This window comes from Melanostigma gelatinosum (genome assembly GCF_949748355.1).
Source record: "Melanostigma gelatinosum genome assembly, chromosome: 23".
Classification (NCBI taxonomy): domain Eukaryota; kingdom Metazoa; phylum Chordata; class Actinopteri; order Perciformes; family Zoarcidae; genus Melanostigma; species Melanostigma gelatinosum.
Window position 1 is genome coordinate 2574892 of NC_136656.1, and position 13731 is coordinate 2588622.

The window sequence follows — 13731 nt, forward strand, 5'->3', positions numbered from 1 at the left end:
GGTGCTGACAGGTGGAGGAGGAGTACCGGAACCCCCACTGTGTGGAGAGGGTCCCGCTGGGCAAATGTCCTCTGAAATGGGGACAGTCTCTGTACATCCTGGGGAACCTTCTGTCCGAGGTGAGCCGCAAAGAACCACATCCTCCCACCGATTACCACCGGCACATTCGTCGATCTTTATCTTGTTAATTCTGTAATTGTGGATTCTGTGACTTTTTAAGCTGTTTTCTCGTCATTTTTTAGGGATTTCTCGCCCCCGGAGAGATCGACCCTCTGAACCGACGTTTCTCCACCATCCCCAAGCCGGACGTGGTGGTACAGGGTGAGTTCACGGGACACCCGACCAGGTTCGGGTCCCGGGTCAGCGTCCGAACCTTCTCTTTCCTCTCGTAGTGTCGGTTCTTGCAGAGACGGAGGAGATTAAAGAGCTGCTGCTGAAGAACGGCATCGATGTGGAGACCGTCGCCGACATCCACCCGATCCACGTGCAGCCCTCCAGAGTGCTCAGCCACATCTACGCCAGACTCGGTACAACCTCACCGGAGGCGTGTCCGTCTTCCTCTCTCTGCGTGAACCCGGCTGCATTCACTCGCTGTGTTTTCCTGTTGCAGGCCGTAACCCGAGGCTGGGCCTGACGGGACGGCCCTACAGGAGAATCGGAGTGCTGGGAACCTCCAAGTTCTACACCATCAGAAACACCATCTTCTCATTCACCCCTCAGGTCAGTGAGGAAACCATCATTCAGCCGCTGAAACCACGGCCGCTAGTAATCAGAACCTCCTCCAGCTCTGCTCACACGTTCGCCATCACAAAGAGAACAAATACTGAAGCTTCACGAGTCATGAAGCGTCACCCAGGTACAGCATTGTTTAACCCCCCCATGCCTCTCCCCTAACATCCTCCAGTTCATCGACCATCAGCAGTTCTACTTGGCGCTGGACAACAAAATGATCATAGAGATGTTGAGGACGGAGATCGCCTACCTCGCCTCCAGATGGAGGATGACCGGGAGACCCACCGTCACTTTCCCCGTCTCTCAGACGATGCTGAGTCAGCACACACACACTCTCACACACTCTCACACACACTTTGCATGTCCACTAAGAGGAGGACAGAGTAGCCTGCTTTATTTAGAATGGGAACTCTTGATTATATGAACAGTACAACGGTTTAGTCGGTGCTCTGCAGCGTGAAAGTGTTCCTCGTGTTGTGCTTTCAGCTGAAGACCACACAGACCTGGACCCGGCCGTGTTGGCCACCCTGAGGAAGCTGCAGGACGGATATTATGGAGGAGCACGGTGAGCTTTACTGAGAGTTCAGTGGTTTTAATAACAGGAAGAGGACATCAACACACCCAATCTACACGGTCAATGTAAGGCTTTTAGATTAAATGGGAGAGTTTGAAGGCCCAGAAATATGCAATTCCATCTAAATTTTCCGATTAATTCCTGTTTATCCAGAAGTGAGTAAAAATACGCTTTAATTTCACAGTATTCAAGTTTTTGTCTCGTAAATTTACGACTTTTTACACGTTTTTTATTACCTCCTCCCAAAAAGCTCAGATTTTCAGGCTTTCATTGTTTCTTTGGGGGTTTGTTGTTTTTGTGTTTCCTCTGCAGGATCCAGACGGGGAAGCTGTCGGAGTTCTTGACCACTTCCTGTTTCGCTAACCTGAGCTTCCTGGACGGTAAGGGTTCTGGCAGCATGAGCCGCCGCGACGAAGAGTATGATGAGGGTGACGGCGATGGATACGTGCATGAGTTACGTTATGATGATGGTAAGAAAAACAACAGATGGATGGATGGGGAGGAACGTGACGCCAGCGATGGAGAATGAGTCTTTATTCGACCTGCTGTTTGTTTTCCATCGTTGGTTTGACTCTTCCTCGTCTATGTACTCCTAAAAGTACAGACAGCAGAGTAGTACGTACTGGCAACACCATGATTAACCCACAAATACACTCAAAGTTAACATCGTCTTTGAGACTGATCTCACTCAGCTGACCTCTTATTTTGAAAATCCCCAAAAACAATGCATCTTTAAATACTTACTACCTGGAACATGACGTTAAATAAAGTACCCGGCAGTCATTAGTCTCCAGTTCCTTCATCACTGACTGTCCCCATCCTCTCTGCTGTGACGCTGCTCTGCTTCCGAAACGTTTCTCAACCTTTGACCTCGTTGGTTAGAAATAAACTCCGTCTACAGGCGTCTGCTTTGCTCATCTGGACTTTGAAAACTTTACATGAAAACTTTAACGCTGATCTTAAGAGTTCAGATTCCAATGTTCTGTGTCAATGAGAACAGGAACAGTTCTGCGTGTTTCTGCACGTCTGGCATCATTTAACACGCATGTGTTCGTCTGTCTTGTCTCACAGCTGCTGTGTGTCAGTGAATGCAACGCCTTCTGCAGATGATGCTCGTGTAACATCTTGCAGGCGTTTTGATTGTGAACGATCAATCTGAGTGTGTTGCCACGGAGATAATGTTTTTTAATTATCCGCTGCTGCTGCCGCTGCACCCCGAAGCACTAAAAACGTTCACTTAAAACTGCAGCACGTCTTTCTAACAGTTTTAACTGTAAGGTTTTAACGGGCTTGTATGTATGTCAGTATGTGTGGCTGAATACCAGGAAGTATGCATGAAGAAATCGGTTTTTGGGGGATTTGGGTGAAGAAACCTTTTAAAACATGTATGTTACTTGTTATGAAAGTAGAACTCGGAGAGCGCAGAACTCCGCTACGGCTGTTTCCATTAATTCATATTCATTTTATTTTATTGTTTTATTTTATTTGTATTTTTATACATTTTTATTAATATTTTAATTTTATAATATTTTTCTTTTTTTTACGTTTTCATTTTATTATATTTCTTATTATTTATATAAGTGTGATGAGAATCAGGCCAGTAGTTAATAATAACAGCATCACTTATAATAACTTTAGATATTTAAATTGTATCAATAACTCGTGTGGTTTATTTTAAATGCTGTGGACACTAAATTAAGGTGAGTTGAATCTATTTTAAACTCGATGAAGTTTTCTCACTGACTGGTTGTTTCTCTATTTATCTCCATCTTCCCTTCTTTCATCCCCCCCCATCATCTCTCCTTTGTCCTCCTCTCCAGAGGCTGACGACCTCGCTCAGTACCTGGACCACCTGTTGGCCCACGCTGCCCCCAAGAAGCCCAAACAGCAGGCGGGCGGTCTGGGCCGGTTCAAGACTCTGGCCACCAAAACCAAGGAGATGGTGACTCTGATGAACAAGGCGCAGCACCTCGACGTGCACAGTGAGCGGATCCGCCATCACGACGACACCGAGTATCCACGCGGCGCTTTAGCTTCACTCTGCTTCCTTTTGTCCAGACGTCAACATGTACCTGCCCAACAAGCTGTTCCGCTCCCCTCAGCCCTCCCTCAACCTGAACCTCCCAGACTCCTCAGCACCGCAGGACGCTCGGGTGTGTTTTCGTCTCCTTTTGTTTCACGTTATTCTCCACCGCCGCCGCTTTAACTCTCCTCCCGCTGTCCTCCAGGCTCCGGAGATGACGTTCACGGCGGAGAGCGGCGTCCCCAGAGAGGCCGGCGGCGGCGTCGACTACGAGGCTTTGGTCCAGCTGCTGAAGGACACGCAGAGCCTGCAGGACCAGGCTGACATCCTCTACATCCTCTTCAAAGACAAGTGAGGCGCACCGCTTCCTCCATAAATACAATGGAACTCAGTCAGTATGGCCTTGTTGTTGTCAATCTCGACGACGTGTTTGTGTTTCACCATATCTCAAGATACCATTCCGTCACGATGCGCCTCCATTACAGGCGATGTTGGCTGATCTCTGCGTCTGTTCTTCTCTCAGAGGCATGGACTGGGACACTCGCCTGCACGGCAAAGGCTCCACGGTGAGATCTCTGCTGTCTGACCTGTACGAGAAGGCCGGCGAGCTCAAACACTGGAGCCTCATCAGGATGATCTCCGGCATGCTGAAGAAGAAGGTGGAGGAGCTCGACTCGGTACGGCACACACACACACACACACACACACACAGCTTTAAATAGGACCGGGTGACATTCGTACAGTTCACACGCTCTTCATGTTTTTAAATCCAAAGGATGTGGACACTTTAAATTCCTAAACATCTCTTCCGTCTCTCTCCTGATTGGTTGCGTTCCGCCCGTAGGCCTGCTCTGATTTGCTGGCTCATCAGAAGCACCTGACGGTGGGTCTGCCCCCCGAGCCCCGGGAGAAAACCATCAGCGCCCCCATCCCTCCAGACCAGCTGGCGGCTCTCATCGACGAGGCCAGCGACAACAACATCAGCGTGGCCATACTCACTCAGGTGAGTCTCCTCCTCCGCCATCACATGGGGGGGGGTTGGTCCTCCTGTCTCCCTCTCTAACCCCTCCCCCCCTCCCTCCCTCCCTCCTGCAGGAGATCATGGTGTACCTGGCTATGAGCATCAGGACTCAGCCCAGCCTGTTCAGCGAGATGTTCAGGCTCCGGATTGGTCTCATCATCCAGGTCATGGCCACCGAGCTGGCCCAGTCGCTCAACTGCTCAGGTGAGAGAAGACGGAGAGGAAGAAGGTGATGTTGGGTCCGTCAAACGTCAGCCAATTCCCAAAATCCCTGTTTTTAAACTCTTGTCTACGGTCCAGAACCCCAAAAATATGAAGTTTACCGCCAGCAGAGTATGAAAACACACATTTAAGAAGCTGGAACCGTGATCTCTTTTTTAGTTTTTGCCATTTTTCTGTGTGCGCGTGTGCGTGTGCGTGTGTGTGTGGGCGTGTGTGCGTGTGGGCGTGTGTGTGTGTGCATGTGCGTGTGCGTGTGTGTGTGTGGGCGTGTGTGTGTGTGTGTGTAGGAGAGGAGGCTACAGAGAGTCTGATGAGTCTCTGTCCCTCCGAGCTGAAGAATCTCCTCCATCACATCCTCAGCGGGAAAGAGTTTGGCGTGCAGCGCAGCGGTCAGTCCGCCGATCATCAGACCCCTTCATCGCACACACAGCCAATCGGATGCTTTTGTTGCCGTTACTGTAAGCCCCCCCCCCCCCCCCCCCCCTTTCCTCTGTCTCCACAGTCAGAGAGCTGGATGCCGGCGTCGGTCCTGCCATCTCCATCCATCACCTGGGGAACGTGGGCGCCACCAAGAGCGAGAGAGCCGGCATCAGCAAACTGAAGAGCGACATGAAGATGGTACAAACACTCACCGGAGGAAGTGGAAGCTGACGGTTAAACGCAGTATCGTTCTGTTCACAACACACATTCTACACATTAGTGTCGTGGTGTTACCTCATGTGTTGTAGGAGGCTTTTTGACTTGTATGTGTGCTGATCTCCAAAGTGCTGACGGCATCAAACGTGTGCTGACGGTGAAGGAAGATCGAGGATCTTATTTTGAAGATATTGTGGATTTTTTTGGGGGACAAACGGACTTTTGTCTTTTCACAGCTGGAACACAGGTTGTCTGTGACGGATCCCAGTAAGGTGATGATGATGAGGATGAGGTGGTAATTCACCTGGTTGATGCTGATGAGGGGGAATAATTGTGGAGCTGCATCGGAGGAGAATTGTGGAAATAATTCAGAATAACTGATAATTTGAGACGGTTTCGATGGCAAAAAAACATCACGAGGTGGAAATGAATGAACAGTTGAGATTGGGCTTTGGCTTTTAATAAATCACTGGAGCAGCTTCGTGGCTGTGGTTTATTTACAGCTTGGTTTCTGTGTTGCAGGCGGAGCACAGGTTGTCCTTGACGGATCCATTTAAGGTGATGAAGGAATATGAACTCTCGCAGTAGAACGTCTATTTCCTCTTCTTCTTTTTACTGTAAAGACATCGTTATTAACAGATTATGTTAAATGAAGTAGAATACTGAACTATGCTGGTAATTCACCTTCACCAATGAGATCTTTCCTCCATCGCTGGTCTGTCGGTGACTAATGAAATGTGTCCCAGAGCTTTCTACTGCGTCACACTGCCTTCTTCATCAGGAGGAGGAGGAGGATGCTCCAACTCTGATGGACGTCTGGTCCAAAACAATCCTTCAAGTCAAGTGCTGTTTCTCAATTTAGAGACTTCTGTTACTTCCTGGTGTAGGGAGTGAATTTTGACAAGAGTTGTCTGAAAGCAAACACGGCTTCTTCTTCTTCTTCTGCGTCTTATTTTGCTTCATCTTCTTCTTCTGCGTCTTCTTTTGCTTCATCTTCTTCTTCTGCGTCTTCTTTTGCTTCATCTTCTTCTTCTGCGTCTTCTTTTGCTTCATCTTCTTCTGCGATTTCTTCCGCTTCTTCTTCTTCTGCGTCTTTTTCTTCTGCTGCTTCTCCTGTTTCTTCTCCTGCTTCTTCTCCTGCTTCTTCTTCTTCATCTTCTTCTTTTGTGTTTCACAAATTGAGACACAACAACGGTTCACTTACTCATCTTTTTCCAGAGCGTTCAACTTTTGCTGAGCCTGTTCTGTCAGCTGCATTCAAACGATGAAGTGTGGATCTCGATGAGAAGCCGTTAGATTGAACACGTACGGAGCAAATCATCTCCGTCTGCTGATGAAGACCACTTAAAGAAATCAAAGGAGTCGATCGTTCGTCTGTTTCCGAGGTCGGGAGTGAACCGACGAGCTCAAAGCGACTTGTTATGTCTTTTGCGTTAAACCAGGAGTCCAGGTTGTCTTTGACAGATCCGGTGATGATGATGATGATGATGATGGTGATGAAAGGAGATCATTGCGGATGGGGGGGAGGATTAAGACAAATAGTCCCATTTCGTTGTGTTTGCTCTGTTGCAGATGGACCGCAGGGTGTCTTTGACTGACTCAGTGAAGGTGATGATGAAGTTCATGAATAAGAGAATCTGTAAGAAGCGTTGCAGAAGCGAATTTTGGAAAATTTAATTCAAAGTAATAACAATTAATTTGTACGTGTATGTCCGGTTGTCTTTGATCAATGATGACCAAAAGGGTTGATGGTGATGGTGATGGTGATGATGATGATTGTGCCGCTAGTTGAAAATGTTTGGACTTGTTGAATCGGTAACTGTCCCTGAAATAACGGATCCTTAACTGCGATACTTAAGAGTAATTCGTGTATTTGTACATACTTGCAGATAATGTCCGAGGAGCCGTACTGTACTTTGTTTTGCGGTGTGAACAGGTTTGTATGGAGGTTTTAATGCAGAGTGGATCTTATGTTTCAGCTCGACCAGTCACTGACCTCCACTCGCAAGGTGACGGTGATACCCAGATTTAAACGTTGTGTTTCTGGGTGTTAATTAATCCGAAGTAATTAACGTGAACGTCGACGTACGAGCCTCTAACGCTGTGTGGCGGCTGACTTTCAGTGGAGCGGGGCTGCAACTTTAATATCTGTTGTTGATGATGATTCATTGTTAATAGAGCTGCAACTGTTGGTTGTTTTCATTACCTGCTGTTTCTTTTAATCTTCATTAATTGAAAATGTCACCGGGATTGATTCCAAAATACATTAATATTATTATTACATGTTAAATTGCTGTTACATATTGATGAGATTTGGTTTGTTTTCTAACCTCATTGCTGTTATTCCCCATCCTGATATCCATGCATGCAGTGACTCTAATGTAAGAAGCCAGACTCCTCTGGCTCTGCGGTTGTCTTGTTTTTTATCCGCCGGCTTCCTGTTTATTCATTTTGTGCATCTTTTTTCTGTTTCTCTCCTTCTTTTTTTGCTCTTTTTCTGCCTCGCAGGGCGTTAGATCGCAGTCGCTGGACATCGAAACCTTTGAATCCGGGGTAAAGATTTGCTTATTCAATTTGAGTTGTGTAAGGCAAGGCAAGTTTAATTGTATAGCACATTTCAACAACAAGGTAATTCAAAGTGCTTCACATGAAACCATTAAAAAAGGAGGCAGATTGATTGCATGCCGGTGGATTGGAGCTCAGCAGCTACCGACACTGGAGGGTTTGTTAGCCTGTCGACGGTAGCAAATAAGGCGCGTGTGTTGTTCTTGTTTTTGGTTATGATGTCAGAGAAGAATGACTGCCTTGCATTTCTAAGTTCCAAATTATAATTGCGAAGTCTCTCTTTATAGATGTCACAGTGAACCTGGAGATTAGTTTTTCGCCACCTGCGCTCAGCTTTCCGACACTCTCGTTTCTCTATTCTGACCAGCGTAGCATTTCTCCAAGGAGATCTTTGCTTACCCGAGACACGTTAGGCCGTGTAGGCTAAATCTGCTGCAGTTCAATACAAACCAATAACTTCATCATTGAGGTCAGATATGGAGTCTGCTTGTTTCATGTGAAAGAGGAAGAGGGCACTGTTCTTCCACAAAAACAAACTTTTTGATCTTTTTCTTGTTTTTTCACCAATGTAGAGGTACAGGCTGCAGTCCATAGAATCTGTGGACATTCCGGAGTACTTGCCGGTCGCAAAGGACACCAGACAGGGCCAATGGCTGCGCAGGAGGCGCCTGGACGGAGCGTTGAACCGGGTCCCTGTTGGCTTCTACCAGAAAGTCTGGAGGATCCTGCAAAAGGTTCACACTGAACTGCGTTTACATAATGAGTCTGTGCGTCAGTAGAGCATGTACAAAGGTCTAGAAAAGTCATGAAATTGCCAAATAGTAGTCATTTTAGCATTTATGTTGAAACAAAAACAACAGAAAAGACATTAAAGAGAACAATGTACTGCTGTGAATGGTGGCAGCAGCAAACCATATTTTAGACAACAAATAAAACTGTTTTATTTCAGTGTTTTTACAAAAGAGACACATTTGTGTTGTTCTTAAACCTAAACTGGTTTTGTTGCGTGAACCTAACTTTCATTTTGTTGCCTAAAACTAACTATACATAGTTATTTTGACCCCAACCGTGATGTTTTTTGCTTCAACCCAACTTCTGTGGTTTTGTTGCCTCAACCTAACTTCGGTGGTTTTGTTGCCTCAACCTAACTTCGGTGGTTTTGTTGCCTCAACCTAACTTCGGTGGTTTTGTTGCCTCAACCTAACTTCGGTGGTTTTGTTGCCTCAACCTAACTTCGGTGGTTTTGTTGCCTCAACCCAACTTCGGTGGTTTTGTTGCCTCAACCTAATTTTTGATTTGGAGCGTCCCAAAAATAATTTGTGCCGAGCAACATGCAAAAAAATAGACAGTTTGTACATAAAGTAATGACCACATTGTTTTCCAGTGCCACGGTTTGTCCATAGAAGGGTTCGTCCTTCCTTCATCAACCACCAGAGAGGTAAGAGATCCACTTGATTATTGTCCAATGTCAGTATTTTGATGTCTTCATTTTTGGGTAGTCGTAAACGAGTAGTTCACAGTCAAAGCAGATCAGTTTACAAAAGTTGAATGTGTAGATACACAAATTTAAATCAGTACTGACACAGTGTGTGTTCAGCCAAATGAAAGATCTCCGACATCGCCTCGTCTTTATCCGTCTGAATTCCCCGCTCCAGATGACACCGAGAGAGATCAAATTCTCCGTCCACGTGGAGACGGTCCTGAGCCGCGTCCCTCAGCCCGAGTACCGGCAGCTGCTGGTGGAGGCCATCCTGGTGCTCACCATGCTGGCCGACGTGGACATCCCGAGCATCGGCTCCATCATCCACGTGGAAAAGATCGTCCATCTGGCCAACGACATGTTCCACAAGGATCAGGTGAGCAGGACGTCCAAAGACGCGAAGCCAAGGGTTTGTAGTTTAGTGATGAAGTGAGTAAGGTGGGATTTCCTCCTCCAGAGGGACCTGGGAGCAGAGGAGCACGTCCTGGAGCGGGACCCGTCCACGGGAGTGTGCAGGCTGCTGTACGACAGCGCCCCCAGTGGCCGCTTCGGGAGCATGACCTACCTGACCAAGGCCGTGGCGGTGTACGTGCAGGACTTCCTGCCCAGCGGGTCGTGCGCGGTGCAGTGAGACGACGACCCCGTGACCCCAGAGCGAGGCGTGAAACCACTCGCTAGTAAACATGAAGTTAAAATAGCCGCTGCAGCATTAATGCACTTCTGGTTCTCTAGTTCTCTGGTTCTCATTGCCTCGCATAAAACATGTCACTTTACCTCCAGTCCTACACGCTGTACGATGTATGAAATAATAATCTATTGACTATTTATTTTACAGCTCTAAAATTATAATCAAAGGAAGCTAAAAAAGAGGTGTTAAAGAGGACGCAGGTCTATTTGGGAGATTTCTTGAATCCCTTAACTGTGTGTGTGTGTGTGTGTGTGTGTGTGTGTGTGTGTGTGTGTGTGTGTGTGTGTGTGTGTGTGTGTGTGTGTGTGTGTGTGTGTGTGTGCGCGTGCGTGCGTGCGCGTTGTGTGAGAGAAACTAAATTTGTTGATATATTAAAACCAACTTATTTTTTCACGCATAAAGAACTTCTATTGTAGAAATGAAAGCGTTTTCAGCTTAAAGTTATTTTTGAGGTAAAATAAGGGAAATGCCTAAATTTACTGCTTTCATCGGCTAAACTGCAACTTTTGAGTTATTTTTTTTGTTTAATTGCAGTAAAACTTAAAGCCATTTACTCATATGTTACACTTTATTGGCCTTTAACTGTTTAATGCACAAAGGTTTCACTGTGAGAAACATAACGGCCGTTTGCTTAAATGTACAATAACCGGACTGATCAATCATTGTGAGACTCCCTGTGAACTACAAACCATCATGGCTGAACGCGTGAGTCACGTCTCTACGTAGCAATAAACTGAAGAGAAAGGAAGCGTTCATTTCTCTGTCACTAGATACCAGAATCCACTGAACAGCTGTTGGATGTTTTTCTTGTTTTTGAGATTCATTCTGTAATAAAACTGAGAGAGCAAGTCGTTTCTGAGCAGTTCTTTCATCAAGTCATAATGTACAATATGTGGTTGGTTTTTAAATATATATATTTTAACCACATAAAGTTATTTGGTCATCGGACGTCGGGACCTTAAATTATCAGCTCGGCTAAAAACACGTTAACGTGAAACCGCTTTGTTCAGTGTTTTTATCGGTTTGGATCACAGAGTCCGTTAGTTCTGGAGAAGAGGAGAACTGTGGGTAACCCGGTAAAAACCTCCTGAACGATGAACACCGAAGGAATCGTAACCGGGAGAAACTGACATGTTGTGCATTTAAGGTTCACCTACTTACTCGCTTTTTCCGGAGCTTTCAGCTGTATCGCTCGCTCTCTTCTGCTCCGTTTTCCAGAGCTTTCAGTCACATCTGTGTGAAAGCCGACATGTTTTGTTTGCAGATGTGTTGCGGCCTCCAGCAGGTGGCGCTACATGTGCACAGATCTAGCTCTCACTCTCACGTCATGATGACTTCATGGTCAGGGCCATCCTCAAAACCTTATCTGCTGTACGAAGAGATATTACAACCTCAGCACAGTCAGTGACGATAACCTTTGACCCGAGTATTTCTGCTTTTATTTATAGCAAAATGTGGAGCAGTGACTGTCAATGAAGGGACAACGTGCACGAACAGTGTTTTGTACATCAAGCATTCAGAAGGTGGAGAAATGAAATGCCACTTTACACAAGCAACAACAGAAAGAACGCACGATGTCAAGGCTACAGAGATTCAGGGCAACTTTCCAAAACATCTTTTTATTAATATGTATCAGATATCGTCACACTTTTCTTCAGCCTGTCAAAAACGATGAGAGGAAAAGAGAAATATCTGCAAAATTAAAAAATGTATTAACTCTGTAACACTAGATGTTCGTGCTGTGGGACTAATAAAGGTTCATGAAGTGTCTTCTGGAGATGACGAAGTAAAAATAACCAGACAGCTTAAAACAACAGAGGGCGGCTGGGTGTTTATTATCTTGTGAAAAAACTTTTCAACTTGAGTCTCCAAAGCAAAGTTGAAAACAAGGCAAGGCAAGGCAAGTTTATTTGTACAGCACATTTCAACAACAAGGTAATTCAAAGTGCTTCACATAAAACCATTAAAAGCATCAAAACATAAGGCAAAAGAAAAGGAGATTTAAAAACAATTAAAGAAACAGTGTAAGAAATAAAGAAATAAACAGAAAGAATGTTACAGCTAAAGCCCAAAACTGAGTGTTGATGCTCTATTGTTGCCTTTTACACACATTTTCTTCGTAAAACTTTGTTTTTCGTCCGACTGTGACGTACACGTTTGAATATCTGGGCGTGTCCGATCTGTCATTTTATCGCCCTACATGTTGTGTTGACAGTTAAAACAGTCACATTTAACAATATCTTTTAGAGAAGATAAAACATTCAAAGCCCCTATTTTGCATAAATAAAAGAACTGCAGCGTCTTTAGTGATTCAGTCTCATTTCTACAAACACGTTTTCATCTTTGTGATAAATGTGTTCTTCATACAATGCATGACAACTACAAATGCATTGTTTGTTTACTTAAATGATCAAAAATCAAAAATCAAATCTCCAAGGGTGTGTGGTGGTGTGGACAGACACAGACATTTAAAATCAATGTTAAAAACTCAGTCAGAAAAAGTGAAATAAATGTTAAACTGTTAAATAATGTTGAACTTTTTGACGTGGTGTTCAGAGTTCAAAGTTTGCTGTTAAACAGACACCAAAATACATGACCTGGGGGTAAAAAAGCTACCAGACGGGAATAAACACAGACAAAGGCCTGGAGGTATTGACTTGTAACACTCATCACACAGGCACACATAAACCGGTCCAAAATAATTCAAATGTGGAACATGATGACCCAGTTTACACCAGTCAGCATTGAGTCACTCAGTCTCCATTAAGCTTGCAAACTGAATTTTGTCATCAGTAAGTGAAAGCAGATGTGTTTGAAGTGCCTTAGACTTTGGTCCAGACTCAATATTTCAACAAAAAAAATGTAATTAAGTTCGGCTGAAACATTGAGGACTTTGATGATCATTACTCAATTTAACACTGGCAAGAAAATTAGTGATGCAAACTATTTTTTTTATCTACGGTTACCCTTTTTATGAATATGTTTGTGAGTATTACAATATTAACATTGCATAGGTGCCTTCAGTGTGTTAGTTTCCTTTGTCGCTTGTGGTGAATATAAAACTTTGCGGATGCTAATCGCCAACGAACGTTAACCGTTAGCTGCTGCAGGCGCTAATTCTGAGCTTGCTAACGTTAACATTCAGACACGGAGGAAGTAACGTATCATTTAGCTGTTCATTTATGTGTTTTTTAAATTCAAACAACTTAAATGGTAATGTTGATGACAACTCTTTTTCATTTCTACAGCATATTTGTTGCCGTGGTTGTGTTGTTAGCCCCCCGTCACCGAGGACAAAGAGGAAAATAGTTGTCATGGACTGATAAGATTGACCTCGGCAGCAGCTGGAAGAATGTCTCTGGATGTTTCCTAGTTTATTAAACTGAATTTGTTTATGAGAGACAATGATTGAGATAATACGTTACAGTGATCAGGAAATGTTCCTCGGTCCAAACTAATAGTGTGCTGCAGGAGTGAGTTCTACACATCGACTGTATATAAGAACTGTAGGAAGTGGACGTGGTCATCGTGACGTCACCCGCTGGTTTGTGGACTGCCGTTTTGAAGCCTCGAGTTTGGCGATTTCGCCATCGCCATCTTGGATTACGGTCGGCGCCATGTTGTTTTTGTCTCGGGTAGCAGAATCAAACTGTCAATCAGTGTAGCCCCGCCCTAAAGCATCCCCTGCTTTATGGTCTGTGTGACTCTAAATGGACCATAATGTACTAAATGAACATCATGCTGTATTGAAGAAGACTTGAAACTAGAGATTGAGACATAAACTCATGTT

The 13731-nt window shown here is 44.9% G+C and overlaps 1 protein-coding gene across 3 annotated transcripts in view; it reads left to right on the forward strand.

Moving 5' to 3' along the window:
- phka1a (phosphorylase kinase, alpha 1a (muscle)) overlaps positions 1 to 10789 on the forward strand; it is a 17983-nt gene extending 7194 nt beyond the window's left edge. The window contains exons 12-31 of one of the 3 annotated variants that reach the window (XM_079295449.1): positions 12 to 119; positions 243 to 321; positions 393 to 527; positions 611 to 720; positions 905 to 1049; positions 1219 to 1297; positions 1619 to 1776; positions 3127 to 3288; positions 3365 to 3459; positions 3535 to 3680; positions 3853 to 4006; positions 4174 to 4332; positions 4425 to 4554; positions 4860 to 4961; positions 5075 to 5190; positions 7717 to 7761; positions 8346 to 8507; positions 9158 to 9211; positions 9429 to 9629; positions 9711 to 10789. In XM_079295449.1, the coding sequence (XP_079151575.1) occupies positions 12 to 119; positions 243 to 321; positions 393 to 527; positions 611 to 720; positions 905 to 1049; positions 1219 to 1297; positions 1619 to 1776; positions 3127 to 3288; positions 3365 to 3459; positions 3535 to 3680; positions 3853 to 4006; positions 4174 to 4332; positions 4425 to 4554; positions 4860 to 4961; positions 5075 to 5190; positions 7717 to 7761; positions 8346 to 8507; positions 9158 to 9211; positions 9429 to 9629; positions 9711 to 9884 (2514 nt within the window). In that variant the 3' untranslated portion in view covers positions 9885 to 10789. The remainder of the gene's footprint in view (positions 1 to 11; positions 120 to 242; positions 322 to 392; positions 528 to 610; positions 721 to 904; positions 1050 to 1218; positions 1298 to 1618; positions 1777 to 3126; positions 3289 to 3364; positions 3460 to 3534; positions 3681 to 3852; positions 4007 to 4173; positions 4333 to 4424; positions 4555 to 4859; positions 4962 to 5074; positions 5191 to 7716; positions 7762 to 8345; positions 8508 to 9157; positions 9212 to 9428; positions 9630 to 9710) is intronic. The other 2 variants (XM_079295451.1, XM_079295450.1) reach the window with 2 other exon arrangements.
- Positions 10790 to 13731: the final 2942 nt, after the last annotated feature.